General features: G+C 34.8%; 1 protein-coding gene across 1 annotated transcript in view; it reads left to right on the top strand.

The window, feature by feature from the left end:
* The first annotated feature begins 334 nt into the window (after positions 1-334).
* The window catches only part of LOC140142930 (uncharacterized), a 67,469-nt gene continuing 42,637 nt past the window's right edge, over positions 335-25,166 (top strand). The window contains exons 1-8 of the mRNA XM_072164957.1: positions 335-359; positions 842-994; positions 4,088-4,173; positions 5,635-5,791; positions 6,850-6,882; positions 7,250-7,282; positions 20,590-20,906; positions 23,590-23,800. Of these exons, the coding sequence (XP_072021058.1) occupies positions 335-359; positions 842-994; positions 4,088-4,173; positions 5,635-5,791; positions 6,850-6,882; positions 7,250-7,282; positions 20,590-20,906; positions 23,590-23,800 (1,015 nt within the window). The remainder of the gene's footprint in view (positions 360-841; positions 995-4,087; positions 4,174-5,634; positions 5,792-6,849; positions 6,883-7,249; positions 7,283-20,589; positions 20,907-23,589; positions 23,801-25,166) is intronic.

Below are 25,166 nucleotides of genomic sequence, written 5' to 3'. Positions count from 1 at the left end.
TTTGTATTAAAGTGCAAAGTGTTTAAAAATACTGCATGCATATAATTACATTTTTGCAGAATATCAATTTTAAACGACTTATTTTCTAAAAAAAGAGTCATTTTCATTGTCCTCATAATAATTAGCTTGCCTATGATATGATGATGTCCGAGCAATATGTATGCCCTTTAACAATCATGACGCTTCTTATACGCGAAGTGACTGTGTAATGATACGAACTGGTGAAGTTAACACTTGAATATAAGATTGAAATAAGTTATGCTGCTATGCTCCACTTCAAAAGTGTCAATATTTGCATTAATACTAGTCACTTCATTTTCAAGTTCATATTAATATGAATTTGATCGAGCAACAAGCAAGTAAACGTGGTTAAAACACAAAACGTTAGTTTGATCAATTGTCGTCTCGGACGGGAAATAGGTTATTTTATTAATAGTGCTGTATAACATGAGATCCAATTTCAAAAGATGATATTGTTTGGAATACGTGAAATGAATCTTTAGTTTAAATAAATAAATCGAGAGTGCCTCAAATATATGTTGATACTTTAAAAGTCATCGTTTATATGTCATCCTCTCCTTCTCTCTCTTGCGCCCACTCGTACTTATTTTAATTTCAACCTGAATTTGAAGTATTAAATAACATTAAGTTTTAAGTTTTTTTTTTTTTTTTCTTTTCTTTTCTTGTTTTGTTTTGTCTTGTTTTTTTTTGTCTTGTCTTGTCTTGTCTTGTTTTGTTTTGTTTTGTGGTGTGGTTTTTTTTTTGTGTGTGTGTTTTTATTTCATTTTAATTTTCCTTATTTTACGATGCTTTTCCTTTTGTCTGTGTGTTTTTACAACAGGTGGATGTCCCAGTAACTGGCATTATTGGCGCGATCATTTATACTTTCTCGAATCAGAGAAGAAAAATTTTGACGAATCTGAAGCTTCATGCGAGAAACTCGGAGGACATCTAACAAGTGTGCTTGGTCAGGATGAGACCGATTTTTTGCTATGTAAGTACTATACACTCTTAGAAAAGAAAGAACCAAGGAAATAATGTTTAGTCCTCTCATGTGAACCCTTGATGGTTCTTACAAGACCCATAGAAGGATCTTAGGGCACTCTGAAGATTAACTTTTCTGATTCTATGAAACTCATTTAGAAGGTACAATTTTAAGCCCACTTTTATTCACGATGTATATCAATGATCTGCCTCTAACTGTGTCCAGTGATACCAAAATCATACTTTATGCTTACGACTGCCGTTTTTTCGCTAATCAAAAGAAATAAATGAGATCAATGTGCATCTTAATGAACAAAATGACCTTGAATGCTAAAAATGTAAAAAGACAAAAGCCGTGTTTTTTTGTACAAATTAATATAACGCAGGGTTGATGAGCTAAGTCTTTACATAAATAGGGAGCAACTTGAAAATGTCAATCAATGTAAATACCTAGGAGTCATTCTCGACCAAAATCTAAAATGGGAAGCACAAATTAATCAAACTTGTTTAACAGTTTCTAAATACATTGGTATGTTGTAAAGAATCAGGGAATGGCTATCTGTATACCACATGAATACAATTTATCAAGCTCTTTATATTCTTCCAAGATTGACTTCTATGTACTTCCATGTTGTTAAGTTGCATTGTAATTTGATTATTTTGTAAGCATTGTATTTATCTAAATTTGCAATTTTAATATTGTGTGTTTGAATGTATGTAGTATTTTTAAAATCTTCATAATTATGTTATGTAAATGTTCTATTGATCCCTGGGCCGCAAGGAAGAACAGATGATTAATTGTGTTTTCAACTGTTTGAGTGTCCCAGCTTAAGGTAATACACTATTTTAAAGTGTTGCGATTTGGTAGTTCACAACATCTTGCAAATGGTAGTGAGCTTCGGCAAAAATTGCATTGCTCATTTCCTTGCGAGCGTGTAGAACAATTCAAATATCACAGAAATGCTTTTATAGGTCCAGTGGTTCTTGAGTTATGTTGTAAAGAGGGCTGAAACAACAACACTTTTGTAAAATGTACATAACTTATTAACAACAATAAATTAAGCAAGTTTTCAAAGTATATGATTTGTAGAATGAACTTTTGCAAAACATCAAAGTGTTATTTTTCAATAATATATTAATTCAGACAATAAAAATCGATTTTTGGCTGCTTCGACCAGCAATACCGCATCTACCCTTAAAGCAGAAATAAAACAAAGAAAGAAGCTTTATTAGCCCTGTAAACGTTCTTAGATGTTCAAGAACCCCTTTTGCATTAGACGTTTCTAAGGGGAACTTCCTTATTCAATCCTGAAGGTTCGTAAACACTTTGAGCTATTTGGAGAACCAAAAAAGGTTCGAAATGGCATTCAGATAATTTATTAATATGTCCTAAGCTCCTTGTCTTAGTGTGAAGTATCAGATTACAACTTGTGACTTTGGTTCTTCTCCAAATTTGGAAGCACTATAACATGACAAAAAAAGAGATGTGGTGAGAAAGATGAGGGGAAGATGAGATAGTCGGTAAATGGGTAATGAGTGAGATGCTTGAAAATATGATTGATAGTAGTGGAATATCGTATTAAATTACAGGCTAATACTATATTTTGTAGATCAATATTAATTGTAGATGCATATTCAGTGGGTTGTGATTTAGGTCTACGCATCATGTTTACCTGACTGAGCTTCAATCAACACTGCTTGTCTCGCCCACATTACATTGAATATTTAAATATTCACTCAAAAATGATATGCAAATATACAAATCATACGCAATAAAATTTTCATCTTAATTATCATAATCATTATGATCACGGGAAGTTAACATTGTTGGTAAAGCAGCTTTGCATACCAAAACGATATTTGCATACTTTTTGACTACATCATTGATGAAAACGGTCTTTGATTCCCTGTAGTATCTATGTCAATATACACACACTATGGAAGACATGAACTTGATTATCCCTCATAGGGAGTGTAAATTTCAAATCTGTAAACCTATTTGAGAATTGAGATTAAAGTTGAAACTTGAAAACCAAAATCAAGAACATAATAGCAATGTTAACACACATTTTTGACAAGATATCTCATCATATCCGTGATTGTCTAAGGAATTCACATTTAAAAGGCCTGCCACTTGCAGTGGCGTGTGTTTATGCACGCCTGAATGTGACTATATTGGCACAAAAATAAGCCCAGCCACAAACATACCTAAATCGAGTTCTTTGTTTTTAATTAAGGCATTTAAGTCAGAGTCAGAAATAGCTACAGCTCGTCAGTCTAAATAAAAGACGTCTGGTTTATTAACTCTTCACGGAAGTACTTAAAGGAATAATGTCGGTTTCCTAACGATGTATTTTTGTTTCCCTCCCCCCTAATGTTTTAGATACATGATCTTTAAATTTCGGTCCGAAAAAATGAAGCTAAATGAGGTAAAACAGAAAAAAACTCTATATCGTCCAATGTATTTATCAATTCAGAAACTAAAAATCATGAGATAAAAAGGGGGGCAAAACTTGTCTGCAATCACAACATCAATAGCTAAATTGCTCTACATCGCAGAGCGACAGCGATTGGTTTTTGATGTAGAGCGCTTCTGTAGCGTTGGGAAAGGCATCACAACCTCATTGGTCAACCGCTTTTCGCTCAGTGATAGAGTAATAAATTCTAATTTCCATAAGTATATCGTCATGATTGTACCAAGCTTATTATCGTATACATATCCACCTTTGTGTTTAAATCGAATGTAGACAATTATAAACATCTCAAAAAAGTAATTATCCCCCCTCCTCCTTTTTTTAAATAATGGCCATTATTCAAAAACGGGCTATTGTATTACAATTCTGTAAAATGCGTTGGACGCAACACCTCATTTGATACGATAGCCCAGAAAAATAAAACACCGGTCAATTTAATGTAATGAGAATGGGCACATAAGCACAAAATTTGGTTATATCAGACAGTATAATAATTGGTACCGACCATGAGTAATATTCAAGAAAATAAGATTTGTTGTAAGTATGATTATGAAATTGTGTGTTGTCGAACTAGCAACGTGAGGGGTAGCAGCGTGTCGGCTAACCAAAATTTCACTCTTTACTTTCAGATCTCGCCGTTGAAGGAGTTAACTATTGGATTGGGTTTACAGATCGAGAAGAAGAAGGAAACTTCAAGTGGTTAGATGGATCGCCAGTAAGAACTATATGATATCTTTCTCATCATCTCCCAACATCATTGTCATCATCATCATCATCATCATCATCATCATCATCATCATCATCATCATCATCATCATCATCAGCATCATTACTATACTGCTACAATGGAGCCATCTTTCTCATTTTCTTGTCAACTTGTCAACGAGAATTATAACATGATGTTAAATAATAATAAATAAATAAATTTCGGTATTTATATAGCGCCTTACCACAAATCACAGAGTGTTCAAAGCGCTGTAATTTCGCTGCCATGGTAAATTATCACAATCAGATCGCATCAACTAGGCAGTCGGAATAGCGCAAACCTATCCGCACTTAGATTGTAACATCCACCATTTATCTGTGCAGCTCCCCAAATTCCATTGGTTTTTTTGTTAACCAAACAACTAATCACCGATTTTTGAAAGCAAGAGGAAATCGGAGATCCCAGAGAAAACCTGCGAGAGCGAGCCATACTGCAGTTACTGTCCGTTTTCCTATACACAATACACAGTGCTCTTTCCCATTGACGCGTGACCTTTACAAATAGCCCTACGTTAACAGTATGGGGATATGACTAGTTAACGTCGCTGTGTGAAAAATAACCGGCCAATATTAAAAGTACTCTTCTAAAGTTCTAGAAAATATAGTTTTTAACATGTCCTAAATTTTTAGCTAATTTAGATGTTTGGAAATATTCGTACTTTGGTGTTTTAGTTAATGTTATAGGTAATAGTACATTGCCTAGTTAACGTCGCTGTGTGAAAAATAACCGGCCAATATTAAAAGTACTCTTCTAAAATTCTAGACAATATAGTTTTGTAACATGTCCTAAATTTTTAGCTAATTTAGGTGTTTGGAGAGGGTCGTACTTTTGTGTTTTAGGAAGGACATGTAAACGACAGATAACACCAAAAATATGAAGAAATTATTTCCAAACCGTGTTAAGTCAAAAATCATTATGTTGCTCATTTTCAAGAATGCTGGTTTACAAAAAGCACGCCATTGTCTGATTTCGTGAACAAAGCCACACATAACATTGTTTCCTTTCGTTTCCTTTATAATCGGTTACCCAACTGAAGCTATGAATACCAGCTTTATTGCGATATCGCACATGAAAACAGTCACTTGTGCACAACCAGAGAAGATCCGATTTAATCAGTTGAGCTGTTTCAATGAGTGTTATCTTGGTTTAATAGCTTTTAATGGGGTTAAGTCCTGCAAAGGTCGAGATGAATTCTACTGTAGACATGACTGCATCATGCATGGAATCGGGATAAACCAAGTACACATGAGTCCTTGGCCTTGAACCCGGGACCTCAGTGGTGCAAAGCGAGGGAACTACCGCTGCGCTAACTCGCCCTATGTGCAGCAATAGAATAATTGGAAAATTATCATAACACAAACTGTGTTCTCGAATTGAATCAAAAATAATACTTGTTTTCTTCTCTTTCAGAGTAATTATACCAATTGGAGACTTGGTCAGCCCAATAACGTACCACCTGAAGAAAACTGTGCTGAATTATTGGCAACAGCAGACGCTGACGATGGCAAATGGAACGATTTGAGATGTATCTTTCTTATCACCTATTTCTGCAAAAAACCTGTTACTGGTGAGGAAATATTATAATCGAAGACCGAATCAAAAAGACTATTTTGCGTCTGACGTCATCATCTGTCAATCTAATTTGGGCAGGGGTTGTTTACGAGTGTCGTGATGATTGAGTTCCAGAACGCGGTGGTAAAACAGCGTACCTTATGGTTAAATTTGCACTTTCAAATATACAACCCGTCTCAAAGGTTTAGGTATTAGTAATAGGAAACTTTCTTTTCTGAAAGCACCTTGAAGCCTAGAAGAGTTGTTTATTGCCTTGTAAAAGTACTAGTAATTTTTCGCCATTTTCTGGTATTCCTTTTCTCCGATCGGCACCAGTTTCTGACCTTCCTTTACACGCTACTAGCTAATCAAGGTATTTTTAGTTCTGTCTCAGATTATACACATGTTTGTGCACCCCGACAAAGGCTCACAGTTTTTTGGCATTTTTCTTTTTTACCGGGATTTTTCAAAATTTTCACTACGAGTAAAAAGGAGCCCTGTGTCCTATATACAACGTCCCTGGATGCTCGCTGATGATATGTAACATTCTCTTGGCAGCACAAATTCACATTATTAAGGTCCCTTGAATTTGGAACGTACATTTAGCCGCACCGCACCAGCGCACCTACAATTTCTGACGCATTTCAAACGAAGCATAATGCGAGGTCATTGTTATATTGGCCATGTTGGTATGTTGTAATCTTCAAGTCCTCGCATTAATAGCACCCCACCCCACACACACGCACCCCTACCCCCACCAAACAACCCCCACACCCCCACACACCATCAGTCTATTTTTTATTTGTTACAAACGGCAAATAGTACTTTTTTATTACCACAAACACACATGTGAGAAGTGCAAACAATATTAAACGTGTGTAATTAATTGGTCCATTTAGGAAAGGCTTGAGTATTCCTTCTGCTATTTTTAACTTTTTAATGATAAAGGTGAAGATGAGTTAGTACTACACTTTTATAGGTAGGTAATTACGGTGAAAGGTCTAGTATGGAAGTCTGATATCATTACTTACTAATTAAATGAGTTTTTTGTTTTCCTCTCTCTAACACACACAGGGGGAAATGAAGAAATACAGCTTCTGCTTTACGGTAAGGCCAAAAAAGATTATGACAGCGACTTTAACCTGAAACCCGTATAAGAGCTAGGTGTTTTTGTTGGTGTGACATTTGTTTGTTTGTTTGTTTCACTAGATCAAAAAAAGAATTTCTATTGTTTTAATTTTTATTATCGTGTCCGTTTCGGGCCGCCAGGCCTTTTAGGCAGAAACATGCTCACGCACCTTTAATATTAAAGTTTTATAAATTGTCTTAAAATTTTGAAATTAAAATTGCGCTGTCAGTGTATGTTGTTGTTGTAGCTGTTGATTTTGTTTTGCTGTTGTATCCCATATTGTATCCGACCCTTGCCTTACAATTCTGCAATAATAAATGTTAATATTTTGTGTTCAATTTCCAGGCGAAACCGACATCATTCAAGCGTCAATTCACGGTAAGAACTCATCCCAAATAGTAGCGAGTAGCGACCAAAAGAAAAACGGGTTTGTACTCTCTCTCTCTGTAATAATAGTTCTTTTTATAGTTTTACTTGGTTACTGTAGTGTTTGAATTTTACTACATTCAAGCACCATGACCTTTTCAAATTAGGATTACTACCTACCAATAACACATTAGAGAAACATGGATGAATACGAATGATTTGCAGTGCTCTACACCTATCAAAAAATGAATTGGTTAAAATACTTCCATTTTCAATGTTGAGCTATATTTTGTATTTTTAAGTAGCGACATTATTTTCCTAAACATAATTAAGCCATAGGTAAAAAGTTTCCACAGCCAAACTACAGTAATGTTGAAAAAATTGCATTTTTCGTCCCATATACCACCAGAGCAGAGTAAGTATATAGTTTTTCATAAACTTCACTTTTGTGATTTTGGTTCCTACCTTTGTTTGTCCGATACATTTCAGCTAGGCAATCTAAATTATACTCACCATTAAATCCCCAGAAATATGAAATATCCATATCATATGCCATTTTAATGGAGTGCCTATATCGAGTAAAAGACAAACTAGGCAAAAAAAAAAATTGAGCTTCATTATGCTATCACATGTTGTTCAAAATGGATGCCTAAATTTGACCTCAACCAAGTGAGCTATAACCTGACATATGGTGACCTATAGCCTTTGACATCTCTTTTCCAAACAAGACATGAGCCAATAGTATTAAATTAGTTAGCATCCACTGTGGAAGAGATTATTTTAGCGTGCTTGGCTAAGCACAGTAAATAGATGCGATAACGAAAGATTATGTATTCTATTTATTTACAAGTGTTCTACATTATGTTTTCTTATGAAACACATATCTCAGTTACTAAGATGGTTTACAAGCACTTTGTAAGTAGAGATATTTTAATTTGGAGGTCATGAGGTGATGAACATATTTTATGTATTTATCTGCAAGAAAAAGACGAGGGGCATTGATGAAAACCATGATATTTCGTAACCGTAAGTGTGGTGTTCAAACTTGCTCCGTTGTCCTATAAATTTGACTGAATCCAAATTAGGTTAAGTTGCGGCATGTGTTAACATTGTAAATATGCTAACAAATCGGGTTTGAAAACAAATTACCAAATTCATTTTAAAATGAAAATTTCTCATTAAAAAATATATTATAAAACACAAAATCTGTCACATACCTTACAAAATCCTATTTATTTATATTTTTTTCAAGGTTATTTTGTGTAATCGATGCACTCACCTGGAGTCAAAAAGCACTCTAATTGTCTAACACAAACGTGTAAAAATGTAAAATCATTAATAATTTAACAATCCAGTTGGGAAAACTGTAGGTTGTTTTAATATCGTCATGCTATTAACGAAGTTTCTCCGTCACCATAAATGGCGTATTTGTCCTTGTTAGCTCTTAGTTCAGATATTAGCCCAAGCGCTTCATTTGTATAGTTTATCACCATGACCTCCCAAGTGAAAACATTGAATCTGCTTTTATTAAGTTACAGCAAATACCGCATTAACGTTGAGAGCAAATTGATTGAAGATATTTCTACCAAAGCTAAATTTCTATGTTATTTACATGTAGATACAACATTTTGACTATTCAAGCAGACTTAAAGAAACCACCTGATCATAAATAAAAAAAGAAGCAGTATAAATATATCTGATATTTAATTTGTATTTTACGTGTGTGGGCAGAGATATCATTAAGAGAGTCGAAGCGGTGTCTCAAAAAAAAGTAACTAACCCCCCTTAAATAATGACCATTATTCACAAACGGGTGGTTGTATTACAAATCTGTAAAATGCCTTGGAAACAGAATTTATTTCTGCACATTTTGACACCTCATTGGCAGCAATTGACTAAATATTTACGTCACAGCGTACATTTAAATCAATGCAACCCAAGATTTGAAAGTTGCAGTAAATTGTATTGATTTTGTATTCAGTGTAATGGAAGGAAATCTGTGTAAATGATATCTGAGTGTTTTTGTATTGTAAAAATTTGTATATAAGTGCAACTTTCAAATCTGGACCTCACTACATTAAATTGACCGGTGTTTATCGTTTTCTAGGCTATCGTATCAAATGAGGTGTCAAATTGCGCAGAAATATATTCTGCTTCCAACGCATGTTACAGATTTGTAATACAATAGCCCCTTTTTGAATAATTGCCATTATTTAAGCGGGTAGTTACTTTTTTTGAGATGTTTATATAGCTCACACTCACATCCAAAGGTGTTGGTATACGTGAGATCCAAAAAAAAGCTCATTGTAATGAGTTTTATTTTACCCCATATGCATGATTTTTACTAGGGCTTTCGTTTGGCCTATTATTTGTCATCTCAATATAACTGCAATACATAATGGAAAATCAAATGAGACCTTCCTTACACTCATTTCCTATCAGATCGATAGATCAGATAGAAATATAGAGTATTATTTAAGCATTATTACGCAAACTGGACAAATATGACTTGACGACTCCGACCCATCTTAAGCGATTGTTATTTACCTTTAGAGTAAACCAGAAGTAGGTGCTTTAAAATGTCAGCAAACATTATTGTCTCTCTTCATGGTTATGTGTTTATTAGAACAGACGAAGTATAAATACGATGGGTTATGAATTTACATCAAGAAAATACAACCTTTTAACTCTGGTTTTTACATCTTTTAATCTGGTTGTAAAATGGGTTCAAATTTGCCAAGAAGATAAGAATAGCTCGCCCTTTAATCAGAATTTAGTAACTGAAAACTGTAAACCTTCAAATATAATATGATCACAGAATAATTGTGTAGTGAAGTTGGTCCATGGAGATCGTCTATGTTATTTACATGTAGATACTACATTTTGACTATTTAAGCAGACTTAAACACCTGTGAAGTTGGTCCATGGAGATTGCTGTGTGATACAAAAACATTGTATTTGCTACATCAGTTTTCTTTCAAATTAATGGCGTTGGGAATTTGCGGTCACAATTCACAGGTAGAGATGTAACAGAATAATTACCGACCTGCACCAGGTGTTACGCTGTTTTGTCTGCATTGTGCATTGCATGGAATATCACATAACCACGATAACAGGGATAAAGACTTAATTCTGATCATTTGCACCTGTATGATTAGTGTCTTCGAGAAGAGGGGTATCGTGTTCAATCTGTGATTGCACAGATACACAGGTGATGAGTGCATAACACTATATTCAGAACTACTGCTGCGCGGTCACTATAGTTACTACAGGGTGTCCAAAAAAAGAGGCTCCTCATTGCGCCATCTTTTTCTCATATTTCTGAAAAATTTATCAAATGTATTTTGGTATGTAAAGAAACCTTAAATCGTTAGCTTTAAGGCGATTTAATACCCTGATTTTCATCAGTACCCATCTTCTTTTTTTTTTGCAAATTTATAAAGTATATAAATATGTTCATCATCTCATGTCCTGAACTTATAAAATATCCCTACATAAAAAGTGGTTTTAAACCATTTTAGACAATCATTTTAGCCCTATATATTTTTTTGTTTGCTGTATCCTGGTAACTGAGATGTGTGTTTCATAACAAACCATAATTTATTCTATTGAACATGTCCAAGTAGAATACATGAATAGAATACATTAAATCCTTTGTTATACTATCTATAGAAATATACTCACTGATTATAACACTGAATAAATTAAATATGCCTAAATAATCTCTTCCACATAGACAATTTAATACTACGTCATGTATGTATCTTCTATAATATGTTGTTAGGAAAAGAGATTAAAAAAGGCTATAAGGTCATCAAAGGTCAGGTTATAGGTCAATTGGTTCAGGTCAAATTCAGGCATCAATTTTGAATACATGTGATAGTCTGTGATATCATGCATGTCATAATGAGGCATCAATTTTGATATTTTGTCTGTTACTGGATATATAATGGAAATGTGTGAGGTGGATATACTAAAATACCTTGGGATGTAAATGGTGAGTACAATTTAGATTGCCTAGTTGAGTTGGATTGGGCAATAAATATAAAATAGTTACCAAAATCACAAAAATGAAGCTTACGGAAAACTACCTAATATGGTGGTATAGGTGACAAAAATACAATCTTTTTCAACATTGCTGTAGTGTGGTTGTGGTAACCTGTTACCTATAGCTTAATTAAGTTTCAGTGACATAGTGTTGCAAGTTCAAAATACAAAATATAGCTCGACATGGAAAATAGAAGCATTTTAACCGGTTCGTTTTTTGATAGTTGTGGAGCACCAAGTTCACGAAGTCATAAAAGAAATCAGGGACCTTTTATTCCCATTTTACATATCAACATTATTTCCCTAATGTGTTAGCAACACATATCCAAAATTTTAACGAAATCCGTTGATAGTAAGCTTTCCAAAATGAAGTGAATTTAAATCATCAGTGATGTACCTCCTTTTGGCTTCTATCTTCAAAAGCATAAGCTACATTGATACCGATGCCACCAATAAAACGAGAAGATTTGCCCCTTCATTTTGCATACCACTTTGTCCAATTTTTTTTGTAATTTCTTCACAAAATGCAAAAAAAATGCAACAAAAAATCAATGGGTGTAGTACCCCCTTAATAAACCAAAACAATTATTTCAATCGGCTCACAATTTTTGAAGATACGCCCTCTTTAAGAAATGTATTTCACTCTGTCCACGGATGAGGTTTAGCTACATCAAAGATTTAAACGAAACACACGGTTAATGACATGGATAGATAAATAGCATTAGGCTTGGGAAAGCATTCACTATAAGCGAGGATCACTAGCTAGCTTTAAACATCTTCGCAACCCCGTATTACTGCTGCATTCGCAAGTATCCGGCGCACAATGATGGTACGCAATGCAATTGATGCAATGAGGACTAGGGCTGAAACCTGTATTCATCAAGGAGACAACCAGGTAGAGGGCAGAGCAGCACAGTAAACTCACTTCAAAAGAACCAAAGACAAACTAAACAGCCCTTTTCAGGGCTAACTTTCATTCCAAAAAGATAAATGACTTACGTTGTCAATAAAAAGAAAGCAAGAAACAATAAAGTAAGTAAGAAACATAATAAAACAAAAATGCATAAAATAACCGAGAAAAACATAGGTAATTGCAAGTATAGCAAAAGAAGTCCAATCCCACATCAATTTCGCCCAAATTAATGACACTTAACAAAATCCATAACCCTTAAAGCCCGTTCCCTAAAATAAAGTTGTTATAAAGTTATTATCGAAGAATGTTTTATATTCATGCATGGTATATGCACCTTTCAATCTTTGAAGTAGCCCAACCTCCTCCGTGGGCACAGTGAAAACGGATACATTTCTTTAAAAGGGCATATCTTCAAAGGTTATGAGCTGATTGAAATAATTGTTTTGGTTTATTAAAGCTAACGGGTAAAGGCTCCTTTACATACCAACATATACTTGATCAACTTTTCTGAAATAGGAGAAAAAGAGGGCGCAATGAGGGGCCTCTTTTTGGGACACCCTGTATATACATTCAAGCACCATGCCCTTTTTAAAATTCACCTCATTTTGGAAGGATACTAGTATTTACGGATAACACATGTTGAATACGAATAAGTGATTCGTTATTTCTTTATGACTTGATGAACTTGGTGATTTTCAGTGCTCTATACCTATCAAAAACGAATTGGTTAAAATACTTCTATTTTCAATGTTGAGCTATATTTTGTATTTTTAACTAGCGACATTATTTCCAAAAAACATAATTAAGCCATAGGTAAAAGGTTTCCACAGCCAAACGACAGTAATGTTGAAAAAAATTGCACTTATACCACCAGAGTAGGTAGTTTTTTATAAACTTCATCATGCAGTTATTGTTAACTACATGTATGCACACAACACAGGGGCAGTCATAATGGTGGAAGCTCTATAGTCCGACGGTTCTTTATTCCGACGGTTCTTTAGTCCGAAGGTTCTTTAATCCGACGGTTCTTTATTACGAAGGTTCTTTATTCCGACGGTTCTTTATTTCGAAGGTTCTATAGTTCGAATTTAAAAAAAGGTTCCCTAATCCGAATATTAAAAGAGGTTCTTTAATCCGAATTTTAAAAACGGTTCTCTAGTCCGAATATGAAAATAGGCTCTATAGTCCGAATTTAAAAAAAGGTTCTCTAGTCCGAATATAGAAATAGGTTCTCTAATCCGAATTTGAAAAAAGGTTCTCTAGTCCGAAATTGCAAAACGGTTCTATAGTCCGAAACGGATACCGTGCTCTTTAGTCCGAATTGGTAAACGGGTTCTATACTCCGAATTTTATTTTTATCATTTGTTTCAGTGTCAAATCATCAATTGTTAAATAAAAATCCGCTGCTGTTCAACATGGTTGTTTCTCTGGATATTTTCCGTATCGTACATTGACGTTCACCTTTATTCTGGTGATATTTTCTTCATTTTTATCTGTTTTTCATTCCATTATAATATTATATACTAGTAATACTCTACGATGTATTCAGGCATTTTCGATTCAAATTTTCATAGCGCCATCCCGCCATGTAAATGCTGCGGCTTTTTCATTTAGACAAATTTTAGTCATTTAAACAAATTAGTTACAGAATAGTTAAAGTATAGTTGTATCTTGCGATTGGGGGTACCGGGTGTAAACTATTTCAATGTACGGGTAGTCTTGTGATTAAATCATCATCATTTTCGACCCGTTCTCTACCCTGAAAACCCGTTTCTGGCCATTTTTTCAATCCGAGGGCCTACTTTATTTAAAAATTGTGTTATGCAACTTTTTTGGCGATCCAAGTTCATGTGTAGGTCTCAAATATTTATTTAAGCTATATAGCATGCCTCTCTTTTTTCCATAGAAAGGCCAAAATATCTCTAAAAAGATTTTTGTTTTTACTGGAATTCATCTACAGTACATCGTGATTTGGTGGTGTACGCCCTTTTAGCAGTAGAGTCATCTCGTTCACCATAAACTATGCTTTAGTCTTATCTAGCTAGGGGTTATGTTAATGTTTTTAAAATTCGGACTATAGAACCTCTTTACTGATTCGGACTAAAGAACACGGTATCCGTTTCGGACTATAGAACCGTTTTGCAATTTCGGACTAGAGAACCCTTTTTTGAATTCGGATTATAGAGCCTATTTCTATATTCGGACTATAGAATCCTTTTTAAAATTCGGACTATAGAGCCTATTTCTATATTCGGACTATAGAACCCTTTTTTAAATTCGGACTATAGAGACTATTTTCATATTCGGACTAGAGAACCGTTTTTAAAATTCGGACTATAGAACCTTCGAAATAAAGAACCGTCGGAATAAAGAACCTCTTTTCAATTTTTTTTCGGACTAGAGAACCTCTTTTAAAATTCGGACTAACGAATGCTATGAACACGTGTTCGGACTAGCGAACCTTCGGACTAAAGAACCTTCGGATTATAGAACCTTCGGATTATAGAGCAGTCCCCCTCACAATAGGCAATTGAACCCTACTGGTAGCGCTGTATCGTAGCTATTGGGGATGAACTAGTTGGTATCATATATCAAAAAGTATAAAAGCTATGATTTTAGTACTTTCTCTCTGTTTCAATTACTTATTCTTTTCCAAATATCTGAATCTTCAACCCGGTATAAGCTTTAATAACGGGGGAACATACATTTTTATTAAAAAGAAATCCTACCACCTATTCAAACTCGCCGTGTTATTCCAATGCACATTTTACTTCACCGGGCAGCCATTTTTGATCGTATTTTGAAGATTGGCGTCATAAAACCGTCATAGGTACAAATTTAGTACTTTCTGTCAATCAATTATGGCTTATTCTCTACATGTCAATCTTTAAATAATTGGCATAGTCCTTATAATAACGGTACTCCGCCTTGATGAGTAAATGACAGCAAACAGCTGCAAACCAGTGAAAAATATCCCAAAACTCGGTCAGTGGGGCTCCGTTAGTACATGTCAATAGAGTCATTATCGATTGGATTAGTCGTCCGTAGCGGACAATTCGGTCTCTCATTGGATCAATATTATCAGGTGGTAATAAATTTGCATTGGACAATAGATTACTATATAATGGTTTAGTACTGTATATATCGGTTTAATCTTCAATAAGCGGGTCACGGTGAATTCGCCGTGGACGTAAGTGCACTATGTCACTTTTGTGATTTTGTTTCCTACCTTTGTTTGTCCCAATACATTTCAGCTAGGCAATCTAAATTATACTCACCATTTACATCCCAAGAAATATGAAATATCCACATCATCTGCCATTTTAATGGAGTGCCTATATCGCGTAAAAGGCAAACTTGACACACAAAAAATCAAAATTGGAGCCTCGTCATAATGCTATCACATGTAATTCAAAATGGATTCCTAAATTTGACCTCAACCAGGTGACCTATAACCTGACATATAATGACCCATAGCCGTTGAAATCTCTTTTCCAAACAAGACATGAGCCACATAGTATTAAATTAGTTAGCATCCACTATGGAAGAGATTATTTTAGCGTGCTTGGCTAAGCACAGTAAATAGATGCTATAACAAAAGATTATGTATTCTATTTCAAGTGTTCTACTTGAATAGAATACATTATGTTTTCTTATGAAATACATATCTCAGTTACTAAGATGGATTAAAAAGCACTTTGTAGGTAGAGATATTTTAATTTGGAGGTCATGAGGTGATGAACATATTTATGTACTTCATGTCTCCATGAAAAAAAAGACGAGGGGCATTGATGAAAACCATGATATTTCGTAACCCTTGCTCTGTTGTTCTAAAACACAATCAATTTGACTGAATCCAATTTATTAGGTTAAGTTGAGGCACATGTAAAGATTGTGCTAAAAAATCAGGTTTGAAAACAAATTATCAAATTCATTTTAAAATGAACATTTATCATTTAAAAAACCGAATTTTTGTTTTAAAATATATTTTAAAAAATCTTTCTGACATACCTTACAATCGATGCAATCACCTGGAGTCAAAAAAGCACTCTGATTGTCTAAAAGTAAAACAAACAAGTAAAAATGTAAAATCATTAATAATTTAACAATCCAGTTGGGAAAACTGTAGGTTGTTTTAATATCGTCATGCTATTAACGAAGTTTCTCCGTCACCATAAATGGCGTACTTGTCCTTGTTAGCTCTTAGTTCAGATATTAGCCCAAGCGCGTCATTTGTATAGTTTATCACCATGACCTCCCAAGTGAAAACATTGTATCTGCTTTTATTAAGTTACAGCAAATACCGCATTAACGTTGACAGCAGATTTATTGAAGATATTTCTACCAAAGCTAAAACAAAGTATCGTCTTTTTTATTTACATGTAGATACTACATTTTGACTATTTGAGTAGACTTATAGAAAACACAAAAATAAGCGGAATAGTTATATCTGATATTTGATTTGATAACAAATACTGTATTTTACGTGTGTGGGCAGAGATGTCCTTAAAGCCTCAATGTACGATTTCCGTCAAATTTTAATTTTGTTATTCTTTATTCAAAATGTTGAAATAATATTGGAAACTGTAAACCTTCAAATATATTTGAAAAATATGAACACAGAATAATTGTGTAGTGAGGTTGGTCCATGGAGATTGCTGTATCACATAAAAGCATTGTATTTGCTACATCAGTTTTCTTTAATCGCGTTGGGAATTTGGGATCACAATAATATTCACAGGTTGTGATGTAACAGAATAATCACCGACATGCATCAGGTGTTACGCTGTTTCTCTAACCACGGAGAGCTATTTGCTTGAGCACTCTGGTGCTCGAGCACAAACGTTGGGAAATACACCATGTGAACAATTTAGGAATCCTGATTTCTTGTTTTGTCCCCAAATTTATCCCCTAGAAATTTAGAGGATTTTGGTACTGTTCATGTGAAGCCCAAGGACTCTAGTGCTACGGCCTACTCGTGTGAACAAGTCATTTTGCAATTCTCGAATATATGACCTTGGAATGATGGAATGTTTACATTTTTAAAGAGTTTAATTCAGTATGCCACAAAGGCACAACATTTTTTTTGTCCTATAGCGCTATCGGTTCCCGAAGAGGTATTATCGTACCCTGAATATTTGTACAGTGCATTTGTTTTTATTTAAATGAAAAACAAACACACTATGCAACTCTTAATTAGTATGCTTGATACAATTTATTATATCTCCAGGGAGCGATGTTAAGGGTCATCGGTACCTAACCCCCCAACTCAACACAAAAGTTGACAACCATGAGAGTTATCAAATTGCGCTGAAAAGGGGATTTTTTTACCAGTAGCAAGGACCGCGAAATTGGCAAAATAGAGGGTATTTAATTTGCACTGTCCCTGAAATTTGACGCTGAAATCAGCAAAATAGGGGTATTTAATTTGCGCTGTCCGCCAAATTTGGATAAAAGGGGTACTTGAAAAAAATCCAGAAATTTTATGTCAATATTTAGTGTCATTGATAAGGGGTGTTTGAAATTCTAATCATTGAAAAGGGGTGTTTAAAATTCTGGTCATTAAAAACTAAAAAAAAGGGGTTGCTTTGGCCAAATTTTGTCCTCGATTTTGCATTTGATGAAAAATCATTGCAAAGGGGCCTTTGAAAGATTTGGTGACTCTCATGTTTGTCAACTTTTGTGTTGAGTTGGGGACCGGGACCGGGCACCGATAGTTCTATAGGACCAAATTGAACGTGCTACCTAAAGAAGTCACTGTTAGCTTCCGGTTGTAATCCCAAAGCTGACCTGGGCGAAATTTATACGAAAAATACACTGGGGGATTGACTTTGGAATCTCAATTCTCGAGTACTTTGATGCTCGAGGATTTGGCCCCGTCTGAACAAGGCTTCTGTATTATGCATTGCATGGATTACCAAATAACCCCGATAACAGGGATAAAGACTTAATTCTGATCAACTGCACCTGTATGATTAGTGTCTTCGAGAAGAGGGGTATCGTATTCAATCTGTGATTGCACAGATACACAGGTGATGAGTGCAGGATTATTCAGAAATACTGTTGCTCGGTCGCTATAGTAATTCATCCTGTTACATCACTACTTCTACGCCGAATTGTAACTACTTGTGAATCACAACTTGTTTACAATGCAATTAACAACAAATATACTTGTACATTAGTACTCGTAAACATTAATTTTCTTAAAATAGCCGTGACCTTAATCCCCAATTCCAAAAAAAATACAGAATTGAATAAAAAAAATATCCTGTTTTGCCAAATGAAACATAAATTTTAATATTTAGCCAATTTTTGGGAAATAAGGGCCAAAAACATGCGTTTTTAGAGTGTTTTTCGTATGCTGTGACGTGTACTAAGACTAATTTCAGTTTACGCATTCTAAATTTTGGAAAAGACATGTTTCATTCTTATATACCATTAAATTAAAGTAACACACACAAAAAATGAAAATTAGAGCAAAATATCGGCATATGGCATATGTGACCGTACAGCACGAATGAGCCGTAAATGTCCTCAATTGTATTCCGAGTTACAGTGTAAAATGGGCATGAAGGTCGTATTCATTGGTACCTCAATTTGGTGCTACGTGTACCTCATTTAATGAGATACACGTAGCACCAAATTGAAATACCTATGAATATGACCTTCATGCCCATTTTACACTGTAACTCGGAATACAATTGAGGACATTTACGGCTCATTCGTGCTGTACGGTCACATATACACAATTTGATTTTGAATGCTTAGACTTGATCCAAGTTTGTGATTTTTGTAACTCGATTGTCTTTGGCTCTTTTTTCAAGAAATTGGTAAAATGTTGAACTTTTTCTGTTATCTCAAGATATGACTAAATAAATGATTAGGATTGAGCTATGTTTCATTTGCCAGAACTTGATAATGATATTAATATATAACCCCCAAAAAATAGTGCTGTATTTTTCTGGAATGAGGAGTAGTTTTTGTTGACTTTGTCTAATGATTAAAGTTTTTTCGAAATTGAGAATTATGTGTTGACTTAAATTTTTACTTATTGCGTGTAGTGGAATGGAGATTACAAAGTATATATAAAAAAACAATCATGCAATTAATAGAAAATGAGAAACAAATCTTGATAAACTAAACATGCGCAAATTTAACTTAAAATAAACGGAAAAGATTTATTATTACAAAAATCTATTTAAAAAAAATCAGTTCAATCAATTTAGACATTGAATGTTTTGTGAAATCACAACCGACATTATTGCCTAAAATGCGTTTCATCTTAAGGGATCCAAAATGAGCGTTTATTGCGTTTCGACAGTATTTTTTGTGGGACATGAGAGCACCTCAGACCTATCGAATTGTATTCTGAATACGAAGCATGTCTTTCTGGTATCAAATAATTTTCATTTTTTTAAAATCACAATATAATACAAATTTTATGACAAATCATAAAAATTTGATATTTTTCAAATTTTTGATATATAACAGTCCTCGAAGTAAATTATATAAATCTAATGATATCTTCTTAAAGTGTATGTAGCAGGGAGGAAAAGCCGACGGTCAATTGAAAATTTTGACCTTTCATATTGAAGATATGGATTTTTTTCCCAAAAAGACCTTTTTTTGGTGTTTTTGGAAAAAATCCATATCTTCAATACGAAAGGTCCAAATTTTCAATTGATCGTCGGCTTTTCATCCCACCTACATACACTTTAAGTATAAATCATCAGATTTATAAAGTTTACTTCAAGTACTGTTAAATATCAAAAATATCAATTTTTAATGATTTGCCATAAAATGTGTTTTAAATGGCAAATTTCAAAAATCAAAATTATTTGATATCAGAATGACATTCTTCGTATTCAGAATGCAATTCGATATGTCTGATGTGCTCTAATGTCCCAAAATAAATACTGTCCAAACGTTCATACCCCAGCCCTTAAAGGCTTAGATGGATTTTGGCAATTTGTATCTACTCAATTCTACTTCCTGTTACCTAAAGGCAATTCATTAAAGGCTGGGGTATATTTATATGGGCAAACGTAAAGTATCGGTAGCTGGAGAGGTTCCCGCCCTCTTTATACCCTTTAACAACCAATTTTTCAGACCTGAGTGGGTTTAACAACAGATGCGACAAACGATGTTGGTTTTCCTCACAATTAATAAAGACCTTTGGCTTTGATCCTCTTCTCTCGGTTTTGTTGAGGACAAAGTGCCGCTGCTTTTGTCGAACCCAAACAATCATGCAAAAACGTCGGAGTAGGCCCACTGGCCTTAATCTTAGACCTATTCCGGAACTTGGTTGTGAACTTGGCTGATGGTATTACTCAATGTCAAATATTTATTCTGATTGCAGGTGGTTGCAGCATGCCTTTAGGGATGGGCAATAACGAAATAAAAGACCACCAAATCTCAGCATCAAGCTTCATAGATGACGCTCACATGCCACAGTATGCCCGAGTCCTGAACCAAAGCTTCTGGATGGCAAGTTTAAGTGACTCACAGCCATGGATACAGATCCATTTCAATGGCCAGATGGTGATTGCGGGTTTAATTGTGGATGGTCATCTGAGTATGGATCTGGGTTGGATATGGGTGGATAAATTTCATGTCACGTACAGTAATAATGGGCGGTCGTGGAAACCGTATGTGTACTTCACTGAAAACGACAAGGTAAGTGTAATTGAAATGCATTTTTCTTATGTTCAACTTTACATTGTAAAGAAGAAAACTATAGCTGAACGTACCGTGGCGTACACGTATATACAAAAACAGTTCGTTCATCAAATAACTCAAATGCCTATAATTAAAACTGAGTCAAGGCTCTGACGTCACCAGTACAAGCACATAAGTATAATCAAATTTTTTCTAGTAGTAAATCTATAGAAAAGGTAGCGATAGTTTGGGATTTATGAATAGATGCATATCACGTATGCATCTATTCAAAATCCCGTCACATGAGAGTGATTTTGAATAGATTGCAGGGGCGTATTATCTTCACCTTCCCGTTACAACCGTCCTTTCTCTACTTCCTACACTGCTATTCCCCGAATACCATGTAACAAACAGTTTCTCGTGACCAGTATAGTGAATCCAGCGCGTTTTGGCGATAGAATAAATTTATGGTACGCGTGCAAAAAAACTGCAAAAGTGGAATAAATTTGCACTTCTGGGGCCAAAATGAGCAAATATGAGGTTAATTTGGTCAGAAACCCATATTCAGGCGTCAACATTGGGGATGCTTGGATGGACCATTCCCCCATTGTCGGGGAATGTGCAATCCGCACTTGTAACACCGAAAAGCTGCTTAATGAACAGATAAAAGAATAAAGCAAAGTACAGTCCTCTCCTTCCCGTACCACCATGGCTAATCACGTAGTTGTAGTTGCAAGATGTATAATCACCAAACACCATATATTTTCAAAGCTTTGTATAAATGTCATGTTAAGTTATAATGGTACAAAATAAGCTTCTTGCTGATGAAAGTTCAAAAATAAGCTTACCACACCCGTGGAAACAAGTCAGCAAAAAATAAAGCTATAATAACAGTTAAGAATTATGCCGCATGTTCATCTGTTACTCTTCTGGTAAGTAGTTGGCAAGTCCTGACACACTGTAGTGTCAACACAGTTAAATTTGAGTCTAACACAGGTAAGCTTATAATGAAAGACAAAGATAAAAACAATTTATCGCGTCTGATGTCACTGTCAATTAGGATCCTTGATTGGTTAACACAGGTTAATCAGCGTGTAAAAGGAAGACCGATCTATCTGGTGCTGGTGGAGAAAAGGAATAGCAGCAAATGGCGAAAATTCCGTACTTTTACAAGGCAAAAAGCAGCTTTTCTAGGCATTGTGGACATGGTGCCTTCGGTTAAGAAAGTTTCCTACTATAAAGACCTAACTTTTGAGATGGTTTGCATGTCGAAAGGTGCAAAATTAACAATAAGGCGCCCGATTATAAATCCGCGTTCAGCAAGTCATCATCACGACACTAAACAAACCGTGCTCGAATTTGATTGACAGATGACGTCAGACGCGATAAATTCTTTTTATCTGTGTCTTTAATCATAAAACTGTCAAAAACGGCACGGTTTCCGAATTCAGCTACATTTATAACCGGCAACCAGGAACAGTCTACAGATACTCTTATGATCTTATATTGAACCTATTTAATGATTCCAGGGTGAACAGTGATTGATACTCCTCCTACCAAGGGACGAGCCCTTCGTATGTTCATTATTATTGACTGTCTTTAACATATTGTGAAATGGACAATTTTTTTGCATTTTCAACGATGTATCTATGTTTATTTCGGACGTGGAAAATCTTCAAAACTGGCTAAATACGTGACCTCCCTTCGATACTGGAGAGTGGTTTTGAATAGATCAACGTACGTCCGAAACCTACGTTTGGAAATCGCATTCTCTCTAATACAAAGGGATACGGACGCGGACGATTTATACTTGTATGCAATTCGCCGATATACGGTGATCACAGCGAGTTATATTTTGCTACATCAGATTAGTTAATAGTATTTGAAAACTTCCATGAGCAGCCATGTTTTTTAATGAATTGGAACTTACTTTTCAAGTTACTCAGCCCCTATTTTCAAGATAGGTATATTATTACCGACGAATTTTCATAAAAACTACATTTTTAAAATTTTTTAGAAAATGTGTATATTAGTTTGTTATGTTCTAATCTATATATTCACCAAAAACCATGCCTCAAAGTGGCTTAATTAGTAAGATATTAATTAATTTAATTATGTCGTATTTACAAAACATTGAATTGTCCGCATCACATAACGACGTATTTGCCAATCACCTATACTGCGCAAGCCCAATATATCGTATCTGCAATTTGAAGAATTTGCCGTTTCACATACTGACGTATTTGCGCAACGTATTTGCGCGACTCTGTCATTTCACGGCAAAATTGCTGTTTTGTCCTTTTCACCTACTGACGTATTTGCGCAACTGTTTCACATACTGACGTATTTGCGCGACGTATTTGTCATTTGAACGGCGAAATTTACATTAGTCCTTTTCACATAGTGACGTATTTTATTTAATATTGATTTTTTGCAGAATGAGTCATGCTCTGACAGTGATAAGTGAATTATATTGAAAATATGGTATATCTGCATTACTGTTAACCTGGTTTTAATCGACAATAATATTTTAATCAAGATTATAAGGCAAATGAAAATCGCTAAATTTTCAAGTTCGATTTTCTCGAAATGCGTATTTTGCAAATACGTCAGTATGTGATGCGGCCGACGAATTGTTGACACTAAAATACTTTCAATAGAATGCTGATAAACTCACATAATTAAACTTTTTCTCTTTCAGTGTGGACAATATTATTGCGAGAAAACTAGGAACAACAAAAACGAAGTAGTTACGATATTTTCTAGTAGATTTGCTTGCCGTAGATCTTTGCTATTTTATCATCAAATCAAGGCGACTCATTTACGTCTTCATCCAAATATATCATCTAAATCGTATAATGAACGCATTAAGGTGGGATGTAAATTGGAGATTATCGGTTGCTCAGATGATGGTAAGAAACAAATTACTCTGTTCATTATAGACATCTTTCTCTATATCCCACAATGCACTGTTCTGTTACTTCCGGTGGTGATGTTCTCATTTCCTTCGAACGTTAGACTTCACGCACCCTTTTCAAATTCGTGGGTGGCGATGAGAGTACGCAACGCTCTAGAGCAGTGCATGATGGGATATAATGAAAAAGGTTTTATATGCCTGAAATACCCTATTATGGTCGCCTTATTTTTATATCATATGGAAAGGTTTCTATACAAAAACGATTCTCTTATAACCCATCATGCGCACAGTTTCCACCACGATACACCTTAGCATACATTTTCGTCCAAGAGCTTCCAAGCAGAGAACAACAAGCAGTGAGTGTCTCCACCACAGTCTTTGATTACACTACACGGTTGAGTGCATAGTAATGTAAGAGCTGTGGAGCTTCTAGCTGAAAAATTGGCCTCTTTGATTGGTTTTTGTCGAAACCTCAAGAATTCCCTTCATCCAATCAGAATTTTTTTTTATCAAACGAAAAAACGCTTTTCGTCACTAGGTCAACAGATAACACAATTCAATGTTATAGCAAGGCGAATGTGGAAAATCTGTTGAAAACTACATATCCCAGCACATTTTTTGTCCAAAATGTAGGTTTTAAAAGTCAAAACCTCAAGTGTTCCTTACAATATGTTTATGTCATTAAATGACAAAAAACACTTATATTGTCCCTATACTAGTGTCACTAAAATGAGCAATGGTCAATTTTCTTTAAATTGCACAAAAGTTACTATTTTCGCCTGTTTTGTCATACGGTTGTAAATGAACTATGACTTCTAAAAAAGAGCACTTACAAATTGATTTGCCCAGAGAGTGAAACGTCCCAATTTAATGAAGTATTGAAAACGTATAATGCATTTGTAGGTGCATGTATATATTGTAATACTGGTATTCATATCGATTTAGAGCTAAGGTGCATACCATAAATACAATTATAGTTTCACCTGGACAGCATTCCATCCACAGCAGCGCTTACCCAGGTGAACGTATTGTAATTCTGATATTCATATCGATTCAGCGCTAAGGTCTATATACCATAAATACAATAGTAGCTGCACCTGGATAACATTCCATCCATAGCAGCTCATATTCAGGTGCATGTATTGTAATTCTGATATTCCTATTGATTCAGCGCTAAGGTCTATATACCACAAATACAATAGTAGCTACACCTGGACAACATTCCATCCATAGCAGCTCATATTCAGGTGCATGTATTGTAATTCTGATATTCCTATTGATTCAGCGCTAAGGTCTATATACCACAAATACAATAGTAGCTGCACCTGGATAACATTCCATACATAGCAGCTCATATTCAG

This window comes from Amphiura filiformis, chromosome 20 (assembly GCF_039555335.1).
Source record: "Amphiura filiformis chromosome 20, Afil_fr2py, whole genome shotgun sequence".
Lineage (NCBI taxonomy): Eukaryota > Metazoa > Echinodermata > Ophiuroidea > Amphilepidida > Amphiuridae > Amphiura > Amphiura filiformis.
The sequence above is the reverse complement of the archived record's forward strand: the minus strand, read 5'-3'. Positions and strand labels throughout refer to the sequence as shown.